Source organism: Sebastes umbrosus, chromosome 18, assembly GCF_015220745.1.
Source record: "Sebastes umbrosus isolate fSebUmb1 chromosome 18, fSebUmb1.pri, whole genome shotgun sequence".
Taxonomy (NCBI): domain Eukaryota; kingdom Metazoa; phylum Chordata; class Actinopteri; order Perciformes; family Sebastidae; genus Sebastes; species Sebastes umbrosus.
In genome coordinates, this window is record NC_051286.1 from 10,893,700 (window position 1) to 10,915,578 (window position 21,879).

The window sequence follows — 21,879 nt, forward strand, 5'->3', positions numbered from 1 at the left end:
GTCCCGACAGTGTAATATTGTGTGAATCATCATATATACTGCTGTATTTGCATGCATATCTGCTGATGTGATCAATCCAGAGACAGTTGATAACTGGCAGCCTGGGTTCTGAGGGAGCCCAGCCAATCAAGAGAGCTGTCAAAGAGGCTTTTCATTGGCCCAGCAGGAAGCTGGACAGCAGCGTCACCGACGGGGACTCTTCAGTCTGGCAGACATACAGGCGGGCAGAGCCGGGTGAGCGCCTTGGCACTGGAAGCGGAGCCGGCATTCTGGTGGAGCAGTAGGCTGGCACCGGCGGCAGGCTGGCCTCTCCAGAGGCAAAGAGGGGAGATCACACACACACTCTGCCACACTCCTGCTGAGGAGCAAACGGAGGCTGGCAGGGAGGGCTGCTCCTGAAAAGCTGCCGTTGTCTGCCGACGGCTTTCATGTGAATGGGGGCCTTAATAGGCGTTGTGTGACGGCTCTCGCCGCACGCTGAGTACCGAGTGATCCTCTTCTGTTGGCTTATTTAATTAATAAGCAATGTTTGAAGGCCACAATGCACTTGGAGGGACAACACAGTGACTCCTCGGTGGCCTTGATGCTGTTTGTTTTTGAGTCGTACTCAAACTCCCACTGAGGTGACCACATGAGCTGGGAGGTGCTGACATCTTTCATAAACTATTTTCACTCATTGTAGAAAAAAAACACTTTTATGTCTACCAGTGTGCAGTGGCTTTCAGTTATGATCAACTCTTTACCTTCTCAAAAACAGTTATTATGAGCAAAACAATGTTAAGTCAGTTAAATATGAATCACATGAAGAAAACTGTCAACAATCATCTAAACAAAGAGCCCTATAATCTTTCACTTCAACACAATCTTTTTTTATCCTCCAGGAAGTGAAGAAGTTAGTCAAGTTATGGTTAAATATTCTCTCTGAACATCATGAGTTTATAGTGATAAAGTGCCTTTTTTGAACACTTTATCCTCATGACAGTGACAAGCCAAGAAGACCAATCTGCCGTTTAAAATGACCCACTGATGAAAAGCTACTCTTCCATCTTTGTTAACGCAGTATAGGAAGAATTGTAGAGCTGCAATGATTAATCAATTAGTTGTCAACTATTAAATTAATCACAAACTATTTTGATAATCTCTTAATCGGTTTGAGTAATCCTTTAAGAAAGAAAGTCTAAATTCTCTGATTCCAGCTCCTTGAATGTGAATATTTTCTGGTTTTTCTTTACTCCTTTATGACAGTAAACTGATTATCTTTCAGTTGTGGACAAAACAAGACATTTGAGGACGTCATCTTGGACTTTGGGAAACACTGATTGACATTTTTCACCATTTTCTGACATCTTATAGATCAAACCATCTAATCTATTAATCTAGAAAATAATCAACAGATTAATTGACGATAAATAATCGTTAGTAGCAGCCCTAAAGAATTGCTATATGATAGTATTGTAAGGACAGCATCGAACCAGTGCTGTGGGCAATAGGTGCATCAAATCCTCACAAAATATTCTCAGACAGTGTTTACCTAGACTGTAATAAAATAAACCATCCCAAACATATTTACTGGAAGAATCACAAAGGGACAGGCAACACGCGTCTCTTGATAATTCTTTTATGGACTTAGGGTGCCACCTGGTGGATAATAAAGACATCAGCAACTGAAGTCCGCCCATAAAATGAAGAATTAAGGTGTGAAATAAATACTGAACGTTGAGTCAAGTCAGGTTTTTGGCCAAGGGCAAGAAAATGTTACCATATATTTTGTCGTCTACATGGTTTCACAACATCAATTTGTTTAAGGGAATAACTGTTTCAAATTATTCAAATGAACACTGAAATTTCACATTTGTACAGTTTCAGGATGGGGTTTTAGGTCTTTAATCTTCACAGTGTGGAGTTGAGTGGTCTGATAAAAGTTTGTGGAACCATGTTGAACCCAACAGCACCTTCTGTGCTACGATTATTAGGTCAATTTCTTGTGTTGCCAAGGCAACCCAGACTGATCAATAACAGCACGATGCAGCAAGGAAACACTTGAGTTATTAGGACATCTTACAGCAAAGATCATTTTAATGGTCCCAAATATTCTGAACAACTAAGTGTACACTCATGTAAAAGGAAAAAAAAAGAAAAGAAAAGATATGACAAAATTCATCACATCTAGAATTCCACTCAATCTTTAATCAAGACGGGATTACAAATTCTCCAAAAAATCTGCAGTTTCAAAGGGCAAAAAGGGTAAAACTAGCTCACCTACTGAGGTCTTTAAAAACCTGTTCAAGTGTGACTGAAAACGTCCTGAACATTTAAAGGCAGGTCTTTTTTGTCGTCATTTACAAAAAACAGGAGAAAGATCGAGAGACGAATAGAGAACGAAACGAAAACAATGAATTAACTGCTGGCTTTTTTTTCTCTTCAGAGAAAGAACGTCCGCTGAGGAACGACGACACTGATGACATCATCAAACGACAACAAGGACAGCTCTTTGCCACATGCTGCCTCCCGTCTGGTCCTATATACTAACTTAAAAAGAAAAAAGGGACAAAAAGCAACAGACAGAGAAAGGGAGAGAGCAGAGGAGAAAAAGAAGTAGAAAGAAACAAGGAGGAAGGTGAGGAGAAGGATGGGGGTGCGAGTGGTGGTTCTGGGTCTGAATTGGCCGACCCATTTGGGCCGCTGTGATGTCCTTCCCTGAGTGGGGGGCGGGGGGGCAGTGGGTTATGGTCCGAGCCTGCGAGCTCTCTGGGATTTCAGTCTGCTGCGTGTACATGTGTTTTTGTATGTGGTCTTTTCCTCCAGTTGCTAAATAACCAACCCGTCTCATGCTGTCTGAGTCTGCTGACGATCTACCGAGTGTGATCTTTTTCTCCCCCAACTTTCACGCGTCTGCTCCATGTTACAGACGCTTTCTCACTCCTGGTTTCCTGATTGGCACTTGTATGAAGTGGGCTAGTCTGAGGAGGCTTCGTATCCGTTCACAGTCTGCTCCTCGTTTGGCCACCCGCTGACGGCGAGGGGTGGCTCGCATTCATTCAATTTGTTTACAAGTTTGATCATTCCTGTGTAAAGTCTAGGCGCTGAAACTGTCCCGAGCAGAGCACAAGCTGGGACAGTGGAGCTTCTTTAGGAACTCAGCTTGGACTTCTTCGAAGGTGGCAGAGGGTCCTCTTTACTCTCCCCTTCCTCCTCCTCTTCTTCCTCCTCATCGTCGTCGTCGTCAGGATAGTCCACCAGTCCAACTAAACCTCCCTGAAGAAAACAAATGATGCACATCAGAAATCTAGTCATCCTGACCAATTACTCAGACACTTAAAGTCAAGATGACATGAAAATTTCCTTTTTTCCTGCCTGACAAAGGATTTGAAAAAAGAGGGTCCAAATCAAAAAGAAATTACATGCTACACGTGATCCGGCGCAGCACTATGTACGCCTGGCGTGCGCAAGAGGTGCCAGCACAGAACACAAAGTCTCCCGCCCTCCATTTCCCTTCTGTCTAAATAAAGCCAACAAGTACATTTGTACAGTCCAATTGCACACTGGTGGCGATGACCATTCTTTGTAAAACACAACAGGGATGGTGGGAGTTGTGTGAAAACTGACAGTCTAAGTGTGAAGATTCATAGTTAAAGCTCAGATTTCACCAGTCTTCCTTCCTTCCTTCCTTTCAGTTCAGTAGTGTTTGATACAGAACAGACATTGTGCAGACATCTCTCAATAGGAAGATAAGTGGACTGTCTTTACAGAAAACGACTGAAGTTAAAGACCCACACCTTTACTAATAACATGCTGACAGGTACCTTTGTGGTTACAGTTGTGGTGGAGGGTGAGCTCCGTGCCCCTGAGCCTGGAGAACCCGGTGATCCCGGAGAACCTGGGTTCAATGAGGCAGATGAAGGAGGACTGGACAGGCTGGTTTTAGTGGAGCCAGAGAAGGAGAGCTTGAAGCTGGGGTTCTGCCTGCCCGATAAGCTCGACTTCCCCAGTACTTCTTTATCGTCGGGGTCTTTCACTGGGGTTGGAGAGGGAGAGGTGGACAACAAATGGTCATTCTCCCCATTTAAAAGTTTTTTTTAACATTTCATGGGTGAACTTGTCTTCTGTAACCAACACAACCACACAATTGCCGTTAATTGTTTGTGTTTAACCCAACAACTCGTGACCATCCAGAAAAAATACCATATGCACTTAACATTTATCATGACTGCACCTAAAGCCATCAAAGCTATCAAAATGGCCTTTTGACTAATTGCAGATGACTATTTGGGGCTATGTGAACGTTTTCCTGATAGTGTTCCTCAGATCTTCTCTACAGGCTCCTTCTTGTCAATGATCTTTCTCAGACTGATATAACTAACATAAAAGTGCAGCTATATGAAATTGTAAGGTTGCACCTTTTAAATTGCAGTTTAGACACCACGCATACCAGATACAGGCTTTATCTGCCATTAACCACCATCATTACGACAAATACTCTGTCCTGTAATAAGTAACTACAACATGTGATTCTCCCCAACCGCACAGTTTGACCCCAAAGTATCTATTATGGTTGAAAAACACTGCATTTCCATACATACATTTCTTTCTCTCCATGAACTTGCTTATAGGTTCCATGAGGTCTTCCTCAGGCTTCATCTTGTCCGAGGGAGGAACCACTGCCTCACCATCCTCGAGGTCATCCTCATCCGTGTTAAACCACATCTCCTCTTCATCCTCCAGTGTCCGTGCGTCACGACGGAAGCGGTGGTTCCTCAGGATGGAGCGCATGCTGGGGAGGATAAAGGCTAGAGGTCAAAAACTAAAATACACATATATTCATATATAACATGTGTGTTTCTTAAACCAGTGTTCCCCTTATCAAGCATTCTGCACTTAATGTGAGTGAGAACTCTCAACCCATACCACTTCATTTGGTAATGTTAGCATATTCTGAGGAAGCAAATATGACAAATTTGTTTTCTTTAGTCCTTTAGTCCTCGACTAAAGAAATTCTTAGTCGACTATCACTCGAGTAATCGTTTAGTTAATTTAATTGACAGATCTGTAAAATTGAGTTTCTCCACAAAACATGCAAAAGAACCACTTCAAATATTGTTTACCACAAATGTGCTCATAAGTTTCTTGGAAATAAGTCATTCAGCATGAAAAAAAGCATTAAAAATGACTAATCGACAAAAAAACAAAAACTAAATACTTTGAATACAGGGCACAATTTTTTCCAAAAATATGGTCTTTAATATAATGAAATGCAAATTTTGTCCTTGGCCCGTGTATGATATTCTCATTCTCGTATTACATCATTTACAGGGGAAGTCATAAAGACTCCACGTGTACAATATGTAATCTACACACATGTATGAACAAACCATTGATTCAGTCTGCTCACACTATGGTCCTATATATCAGGACAGAACAGATGATAATGCAATTATATTGTTTACTATTATAATTGTATATACAATACTTGTAAATCACAAGCATATGAAATGTTTAAGTGATCTTTTACAAAAAGCCCTCTTATTGGTATGAAAAGTTGCCACACAATAAGCATGAACTATTCCTAAATGATTACAGTGTGTAGCAGTTGATTAACAAAAAAAGTCACAGGAGCAAAGTAAAGTTAAAAAAGGAAACACCTGTTGGTGTTGGCAAGTGTTGCTAAGTTCAAGTTGCATAATGAGTGACTGTGTGTACTTCGGTCATAGATGAGTAAGTGATATATTGCACAATCTCAGTCACAGCACTCGTTGTGTTTAGCTGAGGAACCTGTAGCACAACAAGTGTACAGGCAACATTTCATAAGATAATAAAATGAAATGGGCACTCTCTAAAACAAAATAGTGACAGAAGACACTGTACTCTATAAAATTAAAATGCACACAAGAAACAATATATTGGTCATTTTAACAGCGAATCAATGTGAGTTATCTGATCACACTGACATTGTCCTTTCCATTTATTGTGAGACACTCATAAATGACTCACACTCATTAGGCTACATCAACAGTGATGGTGTAATAGCAGTAGTAGTAGTAGTAGCAGAAGAAGTGCAGCCTTGGTTTTCTCACCTATCCAGTTTGGGGTTGTCTTGCCTCTCTCGCTGCTGTTCATACCGCAGCTTTAGGCCCTTGAACGTTTGGACGTAGTCAACATCCTCCAGAGCTTTCCAGTAGTTCTCTACTATATGAGCTGTGAGAGACTTCACGTCCTCCTAGGAGCAATGGGAGGAGAGAGGAGGGGGAGTGTAGAGACACGGTAGAAGGGCAAAATGAGAGGGAAAGTATGGAAAGGTAAAACGGGTAGTTTAGAGTTTAGGACAGAGGCAGAGCAGAAGAGGAATGAAGAGTGGAGTGGAGAAAATGAGCAGGGGAGAGAAAGAGGGGGGAGAACACACCAAACAAGTTAAAATGAATCTGTAAAATGTTGTATGTACCACAGAGAGGTCATCGGTTATCCACAGAGAGTAGTTTTGACTGATTAAGCATGTCGGTCTATAGGTTAACTTAACATGGGCGCCGAAAGGCCCGGCGCCAGAGCATGTGTGTGTGTCCAGCTGTGTCGCTCTCAGAGCTAAGTAAAGAGCAGGCGAAAAAGCAGACAAATGAGTACTGAAAACGTTTCAATTCAGAATCAGTGCGTCATCTGATCGGCAGTTATTGAGACCACCGAAAATGTGGCAATAAATTTCGGCAAAGCCATCAGAAAATAAAATAAAAAGCAAGACACTTATAACTCAAAACATTCAAATTTCAGCACCTCTAAATGGACAGTGCTTCGAAATGCGGCACCAAAGCTCACTGAGTCAATGGAGCATCGGACTACAACGAAAGCGCCTCTTGTATTTCACTCCATTTCGCGTTTGTTTCTTGTAAAATTAACCGGTTACTTACCGGTTAATGGGTCTCACGATATCGAAGCAAAATTAACCAAAACTGACATCCCTAATGTATCACAAGTTTTCACTTTTGGAGATGTGGTTTGATGGCCTTTTAAAAGATTTGATTTGATGCATAAAAATGCATTAAAAAAAAACCTTTCAGACCAACTCACAACCATAAGCAGTTTAAATATGACCAAATATCAAATGTTAACTTTTGAGGTGTATAAAATGAAGATATCCATGTTATGCGAAAATTATATTTTGTGGGAAATTCAGGAAGATACTCACCACACGGACATACTCAAACATCTCAATGATGGCCGAGTTCATGAGATTATAGCGTGAGCCGTTGTTGAGGAAGGCCTTGATGACCGGCTCGAAGAGAAAGTTTCTCATGATGTAGCGATTGTAGAATTCATCCTTCAGACCAATGATCCGCCGCATGAAGCGTAGCGCACCTGGGCACAGAAAGATAAAGATGAATATTCAAAATTAGCTTTAAAAAGTTTAATATTGCCCAATTTTGTCCTGAGTTGACAGGTACTTAGAATTAAAGTGATTATATGCGACTCACATAGTGCCAGGAAGGCGTGCTGAGAGGCAGTGAGCACCAGTACCCTCCTGAGAATGTCCTTGTTGATGATGTAGTTCTTTATGTGATAGGTGTGGTGCTCAACGCAGAATGTCAGCAGCTCCAGAATCAACGCCAGCAACTGTGATGTTTGAAAATCATCTAAAAAAAGCATGAAGGTAGTCAGCAACATAAATTTCTTGTGCATTAATCTCAAAGTTTTATTTACAAAACCGACACACGTGTACACACACACCTCGCAAGTAATCAATACCTTTGCTAGGTTTATCCTCTGTGGTGTTGGCCAGTAGTGGAGCTGAGAGGACGTGCATACAGTGCTTATAGAAGAAGCTCAGGAACTCTGTCTTTTCTGTTTTCTGGAAAGGAAAAAAGAAAGAACACATTTTTTTACTGAGTAACACGACTTTGATATCTACAACAATTAATTTTTTACAGTACACTACACAGAAAAAACAACGGTGAATGTGCAAAGCTCTGGCCCAACTTGCCACCAACTTTTTCAGCTACAGCAAAGTCCAGCTATCCGGTATGGATATATAATTTGTTTCTGACATGCTTGCTTGCTCTCTCTCTCTCTCTCTCTCTCTCTCTCTCTCTCTCTCTCTCTCTCTCTCTCTCTCTCTCTCTCTCTCTCTCTCTCTCTCTCTCTCTCTCTCTCTCTCTCTCTCTCTCTCTCTCTCTCTCTCTCTCTCTCTCTCTCTCTCTCTCTCGACCGTACACTCACTAATGTAACGTCGCAGGCCCCCGGGCTTGCAATACACTGGCCGACGGAAACCCGCCTCGTCTAGTCACCCCAAAAACTACATGAAATTTCTAGTAAACAAACAACATGCACTGAGCGCCTACTCCCCTCTTATACCTCTACTAGAATTAGATCTCCTTTATGCTGCCGGCCTCGGCTCAGCAGTCAATTTCGCACAGCCTGTCAGACACTAGTGGCACCATAAGTCTGTTTATAAACAAACATAATATTATGTTAATTATTACTTATTACTAATGCAATACAAGCTAGATTTAGCGCTGTGGCGCCGTAGGCACAAGTTGCTGATGTAGGCTACTTTCTTTTTGCTATAACATGTCATAATGACAAACGGCATCTCCACTTCTCACAATTTTTTTTTTTTTTAAATCCAACGTTCAAAGGTGCTTCTGGACAAGCTGCATGTATGTATCAAGTACTCAGGTCTACTGTGAAATCATAGTCAGTATAAACTGACATGTTTAGGAAAAGCATGCAAACTCACATTTGCAGTAGCCAGCATGTTCTCAGGGTCCACCAGAGTCCGTAGCAGACCCATCAGCTGCACCGCTCCACCTAGCTCTGGGTCTGTATCACAGATCATGTGTTCTATGATCAGGTTGATCAGGAGGATGTCCTGCAAGGTCAATAAATAATCATTAGCAACACAAGGTGTATATCCACCTGTGTGGTGGAATGAGTAATATCATTCTCTGATATTTCTGGCTGACTCTGTTCATATACTCACGTCATCATTCTGCTGAGACTCCTGCATGACGAACTCTCGTACCATGGAGGGGTTGTACTCCACCAGATAAGAGAAAATATCTGTGGCTGCCCCACGCACCTGAACGTCATCCATTCCCTGTTTCAGGAACATGAATTATAGTTGTCAGTGGATTGTAAATTTCCCCTCAGGGATCAATAAAGTCTTATACTATCCAATGAACAAAATGGAAACAAAAGTGATAATCATTTAAGGACCCAACTGCATTCCAATTCAACTACACTGATTATTGTTTCCTTTCATCTTATTTTATATCTAAAGGGTGTGTGTGGACAGGCAGGAGGGAGGAAGCTCACATTAAGGTCTTTGCACACCAAATATGATTTCTTTGTATGCGTTTTTTTTAATCCATCATCCGATAAAAAACGGACTTGGTGTGCAAAGGCCTTTACTCTTATAAATGTCTGTATGTGTAAAGGTGTACATGTCTTACATGTAACAACTACACATATCTCAACTCATATAAGCATGTGTTGGTGATCAAGAACATAACCAATTGCATGCATAAATGGTGGTTAGAAGCAGGAAAACCTGCTAGTTCATTTTATAAAGTGTATTTGATGGTCTAATCTGTCCTCTTGTATCAGATCCATTCTTGTTCATTCTTCTGCATTTCCTGGTGTGGTAGTAAAAGCAAAGAAACTGCTCCAGCCAACAAAAAAAACTGGGATTGAAAATGTCTTGTCTCTGTTTCTCAGAAAAGATGCACATTGTGACAGTAGCGAGGGACTTGCAGTATATGAGTGTTTTAATATATTGTTGTTGTCTTTTTGAGAGGTCCCAAACTCAGCTCTTTGAGTCAAAACTGAATCAGCTGTAAATCAAGTCAGACCTCAGATCGCTTCACCAATTAGTAAATCATCCTTGAATGAAAAGTGGTACAAGAGCATCCCCTTTTTCAGGTTTTGAATTCCCCTCCCCACCACCACATGCACACATTGCAGCTCATCTACTATGTTTTTGCATCTGTAGAGCTAGGGAAGTTTGCAATATCAACATTATGGTCTGATTTACATCTACACACAACTGATCTGGAATGTGGCGTTGCCACCTCTGAATGTACACATTAGAAACAGGATCTCATTGTGCATACTCTTCTGACAGGTAATATTAGATGCAGCAGTTCAATAAGTGTTTGACAAGACTTAGGAGAAGAATTCAGCTGTAATTACAACTCAAAACCATTAGATGCTCCTTTCTACACTCTCGTCTTTGGACCAAATAATACCATGACAACCTGCCGTAGCCACCCTGATGATTATTTTTTGTATGTTCAATTTATGGCGAGCCTCAAGGTTTAACAGTATACAGACAAAACTAATATTTGGTTTGTTTTACTGCGGTACAAGTTCATTTGCTCGCTCAAGAAAGAAATGCTGTGTCATGGTCATAATGAGAAGTACTTAAATACCCATAAAACTAGAGACTAATGTCATTTACTTTGAAAAAGAGCTGCACACAAAAAATACAAATCATAAAACTGGCTCCTCAGTCACAACACAATGTAATCTAATACCACAGATAAAGTCACAACAATGTTCTTGTGCACAATCCCTGGTAACCAAAACAGCATTGAATGGAACAGATGCACCGTTGTTACAACATACTGCCAACACGCTAATATCATCTCCACTGACGATACTGACCCGTTTCTGTTTTAGGGTTCATATATTTCTTCTAGGAGAATGTCACCTAAATGGTAACTTCGATATTTCTCAACCCTATTTTCCCACGTTTTTGTATCTAACAAACTAATAGGGACAACAATTTCTAAAATTGGTCCAGTGTTGAAGGAGAGCGCTGTACACTGCAGCTGCTCACAGGCTGTAATATGGTGCTATTGGGTCAAGCTGGCAGCGTCATTTACGTCCACTAAAAGTGCTTGTTTTTGCCATGACAGGCTCTGATTGTTATTAGAAGTGTCTCACATTATGAAAAGAGTCTCACTCAAGGAGAAGTCCCGTTCTGAAATCTGGCGAGGTGACGTGTTGCCGGAAGACAACGGTGGAATAGTGGAATACATCTGTGGTGGAAACGCAAGTGCCAGCCCGGCAGAGTTTGCTGTGTTGACTACAGAAAGCGTAGCTTAGTGTTATCTAAAAGATTTTGGTCATGTCATGTCTGAAGATTTAGATGATTTCAACAACGTGGATTTTCAAATGGATGGCCGCCCGTATTTATTGGAGCCAGAATATACAGATATTCAGATTTCACAACGGGACTTCTCCTTGAGCGGGACTTGGACACAATAACAAACAGACCGGATCAAGCAAAAGGTAAGAAAAATGTTTTATTTCTCTGTAGGGTCCTTTCCATAATGTTGTCAGACACTTATAATAACAACATCAGCCTGTCAGCGGCAAAAACAACTTGCCAAATGAACTTAATTCAGAATTATGTAAAAGTTGCTGCACTCACCAGTATGACCTCCAGTGCAGGTAGAATGCCCATGTTTGACAATGTCTTGAAGAAGGCGTCTCTGTTTTGAGGTTGTAACGTTTGTGAGAATGCACAGAATTCCTTTAGGAAGTTCACCTATAAAGGAAGACACAAACCACGGCTCTATGAAACAAGGGACAAGGAGAAAAATGAGAACGGTATTTGATGAATAATCTCTGATTCATTTCTGGCATACCAGTTCGTGTCTTTTGTCGTCATCTGTAGCCTCGTCTGTTAGCTGTGCAAAGAGGTCTGTCAGGAACTTCTCATCGTCCTGACATCAAAAAGGAAGGGGAGATGAGTATCACAGAGGATCAACAAATCAGGATATGGAAAAAAGCACCCTTGACTCTCACACTTATCTAGGGGCAATTGTGCACACTGTTAAATCCAACAAAACTGTTGTAGATCTACAATGGTATGAGTAGGATATAAATAACCAGGAAACAAAAATAACATCCACCGTATTTACCACTGAATCATTTTGAAGCTATAGTGTGACATAATTTGTCATTATAAACACCGCTTTAGATTAAATTTATATCCAGTATCAAAGATAGAGATGCACCGATCAATCGCCAGTTGATCAAAACTGCCGGTTTTCAGCTGATCGGTCATGACTGGTGACTAGCCGATTAGTTTCTTATTTCCAATTTTTTGCCAGTCATATTTACACACGTGTCGCATGATACGTTTACATCGGCATACAGCGGCACGGACATTAACGTCACAACCACACACACAACATGTCGGTGCGTAAGTTCTTCAGCGTGAGTGAAGAAGACATAAAGCTTGCAATTTGTCATAACTGTAAATACAAAATAAGCCGTGGAGGAACTACCTTAAAAACATTTGGAACAACTAACTTAATCGGACACTCATTTAGAATTATTGTAGTTTACATTAAAGAAAATCTACTGTACATAGTCTTAAAACTACTACATAAAATTTTTGTGGATTTTCCTGATGGGTTGTGTAAATAAGATTTTTTATACTGACAACTCAGTTCCATTCAATAGTATCTGCAATCCAGTATATCAAATGCTAGTTTAAATAAATAAAAACACTCGGTCTGTTCATGGTAATTGAGGAAGTAAAGGTCCATATCAGTAGTGTTTGACTTCAGACCTTCACATAGCACGGTGTACCAGAGTCAACAGCGTGCCAGTTTCAGTTTTCCTCTAGCGCAGCATAACTGATTTACACAACACTTCTCCATCTCTATGGATACGGCCATACATAAACACTGCTGAGTTGACACAGTACAAAAACACAAAGGTCACATGACCATAAAAGACTAGCAGACAAACTCAGACAGGGTAAAGCCCAATCAGCCAAAAATAAAACCTTTGTACAATCCTACAATTACTGTAATTTCCAGTCCTCACGGCATAAACACCATTTTAAAAAGTATTCTCTTGTGTGTGTGCCTTTTGATGTTATGGCAGGATTGTCTATTTGTAAAGCTCGTACAGTATATACTTTTGTATCATTTGCTTTTGCAATGAGAACCTTTTGAAACTGAAAATGTGGTGCACACAAATCTTATTTGAAAATAAACCTTATAGCAAACCTTATAATACATGTCTGCCTATCTCACCTGTAGCATGCCCACAATCTCCACCTTGTTGAAGAAGATGAAGGAGTGCAGGGTGGACAGCATGTTTTCCTCAAAAACAGAGGGCGTGGGCAGCACCATGTCCTGAATATACTGCACCCGATACGTCTGATGTATTTTTTGACGCAGTTCAGGATCAGAGATGGGGATCACCTCCTTAAAGCGGGCTGTCTTAGTTAGAAACTCCCTATGCCGCCGTGGCTGCGGGAGTGCTGGGTCAAACTCCAGACAACCAATGACGTCCATGATGCACTCCTCGGAGAACATAACCTCAAAGAGTGCAGTACGATTGAGCAGGAAGATGCCTTTAATGATCTCATACAGGTGGTGCAGTCCCTCTCTGTTCTCCAAATCCTCACACACACGGAACAGTTCCAGCAGCTTGCGAATGTAGCCCTCGTTCTCCACGGCCAGTGCCAGTTTCTCGCGCCGCAGTGGGGACGGGAGTGAGGAGGCCACCAGCTCTGCCAGGTCCTCCAAGCGGTTCAGTTCACACGGCGGTAACTCCAGACCTGGCGACGACATGTCGTCAAAGCGCTCCTCCTCGGACTCGTCCACCACATCCTGGGTGATGTCCACTGACGGGTCCTTTCCCTGCACCTTAACAATGAGACAAACATATGAGGGACTAGATACAGAAACTATCACCACACAAACACACTTGATATCAAACGCATACACAGATGGAGCAGACAAACACACACCCACACACACAAATAAGTGCAGATACCTGGCATATTTTCTCCCAGATTTCATCGCAGCCAGCCTTCTCCTGGAAGCTGAGTGCCAGATCATAATTTTCTGCCTCCGACCATACTATCAATGTGTCCTTTCCAAAAAGAAAAACAAATTTACAATCAGTACACAAAGAAGGAAATCCATATTTTTTGATCACCATGCTATATGCACTGACCTGTTGTTTCTGGTAGGCTGTGTTTGGATTGATTTTGGACTCCAACAGTAGGGAACCTGTCAGGTTACAAACAAAAGTGAAAAACACTCATGAGGAGGATAGGTTAGGATATTATTACATGAGGGTACTGAGGGTTACATGCATGGTTCCAGCTGATTAAAATAAGTGTGTGGAAGGTATTGTTTACATATTGAGCTACTATAATGGTGGCTAAAACAAATTCTCAGGTCCATTCTTACTCAACCCGTCAATCTCTAGATCTTCATCCTCCTAAATTCCTCAATAGTAGAGGTCAATTTTCGATAAGATTTAGGGGAACCAAATTATGGAGTAGCTTTTCACATCTATCAATAAAGTGTTCATCTGTCAAATATTTAAAAAGTCACTTTAAAGGGTCATTTAATTGCTGTCTTGTAATTGCTTTTCCCCATGTTGTCCATGTATCTATCTATCTATCTGTATAGACGAGAAGACGAGAGGATACAGCTGAAACAGCATTGAGAAGAAAGCAAACAACATAGATGAGTGGAGATCCTTAGTCCTTGCCCTATGTGCCACCAGGCACAACAAGGACTAAGTAAGTAAGTCCATGTATCTGTTTTTATGTCACAATGTTGTTTGGTTAAGATTGCCCAGAAGTCTTTATAGATATTTAAATCAATCCTCCTCACAAACACTAACCATATACACACACACACACTTGTCTTTTTTGATATATTTATTGTTATTGTTGTTATTATATATATCTTGTCCTAATTGTTTGTTATCACTATTATGTAGTCATATTATTTCTTTATATTATTCTTGTCTCTATACGTGGAGGCTTCAGATAAGCCCACTGGGTTTCTTGCCTCTTCCTGCACTGTATATTATTCATTTATCTTTAATAATACACTGCAACTGATCTGTAAATTGGCATATGCCATCACTTACCATCACTCTCTGCTCGCACCAGAAGAGACGTGGCTTTCAACCTCTCCACATAGCCCGAGGAGACGTGCCCGGTCCCACGGTCATCCCACTGTCTGTCCTCATTGAGGGTATAGACTTTGACTCGTCGACGAGTGTCCGTCATCCTGGCAAAAAGGTAGTTTGTTGTGACCAGGTTTCCCCCCACCCTCTTCTGGGACCTTCTTGGTCTTTTTTTACAGGGTGTCTGCTTCACCTAGCAACGCCACAACTTCAATATTTTACACCCAATCACTTCTACAATGCTAGTGTCAGGGGGTCAAACCTGGACTAGTATCCAGTTAGATCCCCCTATCAAATACAATATCTGATCTCTAATAAGAGCTGCCTCAAAACTTTATCTCAATCAGCTTACAGACCATTATAGCAAGTTAATCTCAACTAGTCTTAATGTATAGTATCCAGGGATATTCCCCCTCTATCTTTTTATGCAGTAACAACTACAATATCTGATCTCTAATACCTCAAAACTTTATCTCGCCACACAAAATCAGCTCACAGACCATTGTAGCAAGCTCGTCTTAATGTACAGTGCGGAGGGCATTGATGTTTGCTAACTAACTAACGTGTTAATAAACAAAACAAAGAGCTGGCAGACATTAAGAAGTCCTAACATACAGTTAAAAGAGAGAGGAGTATTCACAATAAGCTCTAACCACCCTAAAAAACAAGCTGATAGCTTATTAGAACAGTTTGTACGCTAACGGTTAGCCAGTTAGCTTGACAAGCTAACGAGTTAGCTAGCTAGATGCTAACTGCTCCATGTTTTTAATATTATAAACAACTCCTTTTGAAGCATTAATGTGAACCGATAACATTATTTAACACTAGCAAACCCGCCAGACAACTGTTTTAAACCTGGACTTTCTTAATTGTGTCTGATAATAATACGTCCAAGATAGCTAGTTAGCATTAGCTTAGCATTAGCTTAGCATTAGCTAGTGTTCCGCCATGTTCTGGCTCTGGGCCGCGGAGAGAAACACTCTTCTCTCTCCTCCTTTTACTGGTTATTCATGCATTATATCCCCCCAAAAACAGTATATGCAAACCAACAAACTGTAGTCGTGTAATTACTTCGAGGTTACGCTTTTACATTATAACGCTATTTGCTCATTCATTCATTCCCTCCGACGTCTCGCTTTGCTTTCTCAGATTAACTGCTAACTGCCCCCCAGTGAGTAGTCCGCCATGTTGGGTCCCCTTCAGTCAGTCAGTGCAGTACGGGGTTTCCAGCCCGGCAACAACAGGGGCAGCCCCGCACACATTTAAAGAGACAGTAACATTAAAAAACAAAAACAGAAATTCACTTGACTCCAGCAACATCCACAACATCATTCTGCTCTTTTACCTTCCTGTGATGGAATTTTCCATCAATTCCTCTCTTATTGGTAGAAAGGTCAGAGTGTTTGTCAGAGTGTCCCTCTGTTGACATTATTGGGTTGGAGTCCTGTCTAGAGGAGCCACCGTTATCTGTACAGCTGTGCCTGTAGTGGAGACCGTAGAGCCAGTCGCTAGGGCAACCAGGGTCAGAGATGCCAGAGGAACGGAGTAAGTCATAACATGATAAGGGGTAAGACACTGAGCACCGGGGAGGAAGGACAGAGTTGTGAGGCCTTCACGCAGAGAGCATCTATTGTGGAGACCTGTCAATTCTCCTTGATCAAGCTTCAATAAACCTTCTTTTGTAAGACATCATCAGCTCCGGACCTCTTCCTTCCAAAGATAACTTGTGTATCAATTATTCCATCACACTTCCTATTTAGGGTTAAAAGAAAATCTTAACTTAGGCTTGTTAAAGGGGCTGTTTGTAACTTTTTACAGGTATAAATGTACCGGGTCGGGACTCATGCGCGCTCGCGTGTGGCCGGAGTCTCTGCTCCTCGGCCTGCTTGCCGTCACTCACACACTGCATGTGCGTTCTCGCTGTCTCGCTCCATCTCTAGACGTGCATGCGCGCACACTACACACTGCAGAAGAGTTAGTTTAGCTCTGAGAATATCTAGTGAATGTACAGCGGACGTTTGTGCAGAAATAACTGCTGCAGCTCCTCCAGATCAACAGAGGTTTTCCGTGTCTTGTGAAGTGACGGGGCTCCGCAGCGAGAAACGGTATCGTCTCTGACCGGGTGCCCCGGTGTCTCCCTGCGGGCGCTGTCGGGAGACGATAACGTTTCTCTTCCTGCTTCAGCCCTGGCACCGACCCGCTTTTCCTGCTTCAGCCCCGGAGGCTGAAGCAGGAAAAGCCAACACTAGGATCAGCATTGATTCATGGAGAGACCTTCAGACGTGTTTTGCCTCACTGTTTTGAACGATGCTCATTCATATCTATTTAGAGCGAGCAAGCGTGAGCCCGACGCTGACTTTAGTTGATTTAACGGTCACAGGTGTCGCTGTTAACAAGCAATTCTGAAAGTTACAAATAGTCCCTTTAAACTTTATTTTTATTGTCCACTGTAGTGGACTACAGGACTATTTCAGTGTGAAAAGACAAAAAAATGAACAGATTATGGCTGTAGAGTGATATTAAACCAAGAATACATTCAAATTGATTAAACAAAAAAACACATGCCATATCACTGGAAAGCCTAGGATGTCCTCTTTACAATACACCAGGGGTTGATAGGGTAGGTCAAAAGAGTAAGAGGATATGCATGTGGACAAAATGTCCACTACAGAGGACACATGTCAATGGGCTGGGTCTCAGGAGGATATAATTCATCATCCAGTCACTCTCCATTAACCAGTAGTCCAACCTTTTGATGCATAAAAACAAAGCAATTTCTATGATGAGGCTCTAAATAAAACAGGAAAAATGTATTCCTCATTGTGAAAACGGTGGTACAGTATAATTCAAGAGTGGAGACCAGTCAGAAAACAACAGTTTATTTTTGTTTAAATCAAAGATAACAGAAATTGAGATAGTTGAAATCTACAAAAACAGCATTTCACAATGGTAGGATATAGTGACAATAATAATAATAAGATGAGAGGAAAATAAATCTTCTGGGATCAGTTAATGGGTTAGTCAGTCTGCAGACATGTATGTCATTCAAAAACAAGTCCCCTGTATTAAAAATCCACAGCATGTTCAAATCCAACAGTCCAGTAAAGGTGTAAAAAAAAAAAAAAAAACAAGTCACAGAACTTTTTGGGAAACTGAAAGCACACATCTAAAACTTAAAAAAAAAAAAGTTCTAATCTAGCCCGTGGAGCATTTCTCAAAGCACAAATCCTTCTCCGTCAATAAGTTAGTCCTTGCAGCCATTAGCCCCACTCTGATCTTAGTGTAACAAACGTATGCTGCAGAGTATGACTCCGTTTCTATATAAAGCCCTGAATTTCTGACTTTCCCCCAGTTTTCAAACCCCTTCCCTTCCCCATGTACAGTATATTATGTAAACCCTTCCCTTGTCAAACTGACAATGTTGTCCTTATACACAGATCTTCAAGGCGCTGTGGAAATAGTGCAGCATAAACTCCTTCCAAGTGTGTGTAGCAGGACAACTCCTCCATGACGCCTTTACTTTGCTGCCTGCTGAGCCTGACGCCGCAGCAGGACATATATCTTCTCCTTGATCCAGTCTTTGTTGTATGGTTGGTATGTTTGAGTGTCGGCTCTGTACCTGTATAAAATGTAAAAAATGTAATTATTATTTTTACTGGAAGTGATCAATATACATTCAATGCAATGTTGACTTTCATTCAAATCCATTAGCCAGAATCATACTTACACAAGACAGCTCAGATCTGCCAAGTCGTCAATAAAGTCAAACAACTGACTAATGTCGTAAGTGATGGAGGGACTGTTTGGATTCATCCTCTTAAGATGCTCTTCGTACATTTTGCAAACACCTGGAAGAGAGGGGCAGGATATGCTGAATAGAAAACTATTTCTAAAAGTGTGCATCAAAAGAAAATAACTAAAACTGTACAGATAACAATAATCTTAATTTAGAGTATATAACAGCTTTCACAACAATGTAAAATGGTTAATTCGAGACACTAAAGTAAATAAGAACACTACAGATTGCACTGAAAAGGGAGATAGACAGGAGAAACAAGAAAAGTTTAATAAAAGGAATACAATTATGAAATTATTAATAAAATAGTATAAGTTTAAAGGTACGATTGATAACTTGAGAAATCAGTGTCAAACTCTGCCATTTATTCGTTTTTTCCACACTAACTGGCAACTTGATCACTGACGATACAGAGATACTACGTGATACCAAAGTCGTTATACTGTAGGCTCACAAGCCTTGTTAGAAGTGGGAACCGAATGTCAGATATCTTCCACAGATAAAAACAAAACATTCATTTTGGACCCGTCAAATTATGATGAACTCAGTCGTAACATTTTTTTGAGGAAAAGACAAACTTTTATTCGTCAACTTTCTAAAAGCTCGATGGATGTATTATTTTTTTTTAAAATGATTCATCTACATAAAAATTTTATCAATATAACCTTTCAACTCCAGTTTATTGTGCATGCTGTGTCCAAACATGTTGCTGAACAGTACACTTTCAATAGCCAAAAAATTACAAAATAAATGTAAAAACATAAACACATGGGCATTAAATGGCTTTCACGTCACCTTACACATATCCTAATCTGTAACTAGTTTTAAATATGTTTTATCTGAGAATTAAATAGATATTTAGTGATCTTATCCCCCTCAAACGATGACAGGGAGCCATTACTATGCTTAAAGCCAAATTATTTATCATCCTCACTGAGGGATATCAATGAAATAAAAATGTAATGGTGCTAACAGATTATGGTTTTTAGACTACACTCAATACAACAAAGAATTTAATGGTGAAAAAAAGCTATATTAAACCAGCTGAAGACTCACCTTCCATACATTCATTCACTGACTCATAGTCAGCATATGTGCGGCCCTCAGGTCTCTTGGTTGGCTGGACAAGCAAAATTGTGTGCGACTGAAAAGATGATTAATAATATTAAAGACACACAATAATGCCAGATATATATAATATTAAATACACACAATAATGCCAGATATATATAATATTAAATACACACAATAATGCTATATATATATATATATATAATATTAAATACACATAATAATGCCAGATATATATATATAATATTAAATACACACAATAATGCCAGATATATATAATATTAAATACACACAATAATGCCAGATATATATATCTAATATTAAATACACACAATAATGCCAGATATATATCATATTAAATACACACAATAATGCCATATATATATAATATTAAATACACACAATAATGCCAGCTATATATAATATTAAATACACACAATAATGCCAGCTATATATAATATTAAATACACACAATAATGCCAGATATATAGATTAAATACACACAATAATGCCAGATATATAGAATATTAAATACACACAATAATGCCAGATTTATATAATATTAAATACACACAATAATGCCAGATATATATATAATATTAAATACACACAATAATGCCAGATATATATATAATATTAAATACACACAATAATGCCATATATATATATATAATATTAAATACACACAATAATGCCAGATATATATATAATATTAAATACACACAATAATGCCATATATATATTATATTAAATACAAAATAATGCCAGATATATATAATATTAAATACACACAATAATGCCAGATATATATAATATTAAATACACACAATAATACCATATATATATAATATTAAATACACATAATAATGCCAGATATATATATTATATTAAATACACACAATAATGCCAGATATATATATAATATTAAATACACACAATAATGCCAGATATATATATATATAATATTAAATACACACAATAATGCCAGATATATATATATAATATTAAATACACACAATAATTCCAGATATATAAAATATTAAATACACTAAATAATGCCATATATATATCATATTAAATACACTAAATAATGCCATATATATATAATATTAAATACACACAATGCCAGATATATAGAATATTAAATACACACAATAATGCCAGATATATATATATATATATAAAATATTAAATACACACAATAATGCCATATATATATAATATTAAATACACACAATAATAACAGATATATATATAATATTAAATACACACAATAATGCCAGATATATAGAATATTAAATACACACAATAATGCCAGATATATATAATATTAAATACACACAATAATGACATATATATAATATTAAATACACACAATAATGACAGATATATATAATTTTAAATACACACAATAATGCCAGATATATATAATATTAAATACACACAATAATGACATATATATAATATTAAATACACACAATAATGACATATATATAATATTAAATACACACAATAATGCCATATATATAATATTTTAAATAAACACAATAATGCCAGATATATATTTCTACGTCACGATAAACGGCTGGTTGTTTAGCAACAGATCCCTGACTATAACTTTAACGTAATAGCTTAATCTTTCACAAAATATCCCACGTAAGTTACTTTAACCACATAAAACTACGTGTTTGTTGCAACAGAAGCCTAAACACATGTGTGACAGAGTAGTAACGTTGACGTTAGCCTCTGTAGCTTGTTAGCTTAGCTCTGATGGATTAACAGTAGCTAATATAGAGAATACTGCGTGCTTTTAACCTTTAAAACATAAAACAAAACACTCTTACCATGTTTGTGCGGACTGCAGACCTCGACGATTAGTTGGAGATGAAAAAACTGAAAACAAAACTGTGTCTTCTCAGTCTCCCGTGTGATGAAGCTAAGCTAACTAGCTGGTTGAAGGAACAAGTATTTACAGGAAATGAAATAAGTGTGTCTCCGGTTGTGCGGTTGTGAGGTATTTTCAAAATAAAATGTTTTGTTTCAAAATAAAAGAATGGTTTTGAAAATAT

At 39.2% G+C, this 21,879-nt stretch overlaps 2 protein-coding genes across 4 annotated transcripts; both read right to left on the bottom strand.

The window, feature by feature from the left end:
- Window positions 1-2,045: 2,045 nt before the first annotated feature.
- smek1 (SMEK homolog 1, suppressor of mek1 (Dictyostelium)) lies at window positions 2,046-16,166 on the bottom strand. Of its 3 annotated transcripts, none has more exons than XM_037750014.1 (16): window positions 16,015-16,166; window positions 14,905-15,136; window positions 13,972-14,027; window positions 13,789-13,887; window positions 13,041-13,658; window positions 11,637-11,714; window positions 11,420-11,536; window positions 8,963-9,079; window positions 8,720-8,851; window positions 7,729-7,831; window positions 7,458-7,616; window positions 7,172-7,341; window positions 6,072-6,214; window positions 4,581-4,771; window positions 3,804-4,015; window positions 2,046-3,255 (listed from the first exon to the last, which is right to left on the bottom strand). In XM_037750014.1, the coding sequence occupies exons 2-16, from the start codon at window positions 15,044-15,046 to the stop codon at window positions 3,130-3,132; spliced, it is 2,463 nt and encodes an 820-aa protein (XP_037605942.1). In that variant the 5' UTR covers window positions 15,047-15,136; window positions 16,015-16,166; the 3' UTR covers window positions 2,046-3,129. The 3 variants fall into 3 exon arrangements, with proteins under 3 accessions (XP_037605942.1, XP_037605943.1, XP_037605944.1); XM_037750015.1 differs by having other exon boundaries at window positions 14,905-15,047; window positions 16,015-16,159; XM_037750016.1 differs by having other exon boundaries at window positions 6,072-6,211; window positions 14,905-16,165.
- A 1,640-nt stretch (window positions 16,167-17,806) lies between these two features.
- On the bottom strand, window positions 17,807-21,825 carry erh (ERH mRNA splicing and mitosis factor). The gene is made up of 4 exons (XM_037750065.1): window positions 21,655-21,825; window positions 19,796-19,883; window positions 18,671-18,791; window positions 17,807-18,562 (listed from the first exon to the last, which is right to left on the bottom strand). The coding sequence occupies exons 1-4, from the start codon at window positions 21,655-21,657 to the stop codon at window positions 18,460-18,462; spliced, it is 315 nt and encodes a 104-aa protein (XP_037605993.1). The 5' UTR covers window positions 21,658-21,825; the 3' UTR covers window positions 17,807-18,459.
- Window positions 21,826-21,879: the final 54 nt, after the last annotated feature.

What these genes read in the sequence shown, in the direction of transcription:
- smek1 (XM_037750014.1), bottom strand. Translation starts at nt 15,046, where the DNA reads ATGACGGACACTCGTCGACGAGTCAAAGTCTATACCCTCAATGAGGAC. An exon ending in GCACGCCTTCCTGGCACTAT is followed by an intron (nt 7,342 to 7,457) that starts GTGAGTCGCATA and finishes TTCTGTGCCCAG; the next exon opens with GTGCGCTACGCTTCATGCGG. An exon ending in GTTCATGGAGAGAAAGAAAT is followed by an intron (nt 4,016 to 4,580) that starts GTATGTATGGAA and finishes CTCCAACCCCAG; the next exon opens with TGAAAGACCCCGACGATAAA.
- erh (XM_037750065.1), bottom strand. An exon ending in AGTGAATGAATGTATGGAAG is followed by an intron (nt 18,792 to 19,795) that starts GTGAGTCTTCAG and finishes CCTCTCTTCCAG; the next exon opens with GTGTTTGCAAAATGTACGAA. An exon ending in GCAGATCTGAGCTGTCTTGT is followed by an intron (nt 18,563 to 18,670) that starts GTAAGTATGATT and finishes CATTTTATACAG; the next exon opens with GTACAGAGCCGACACTCAAA.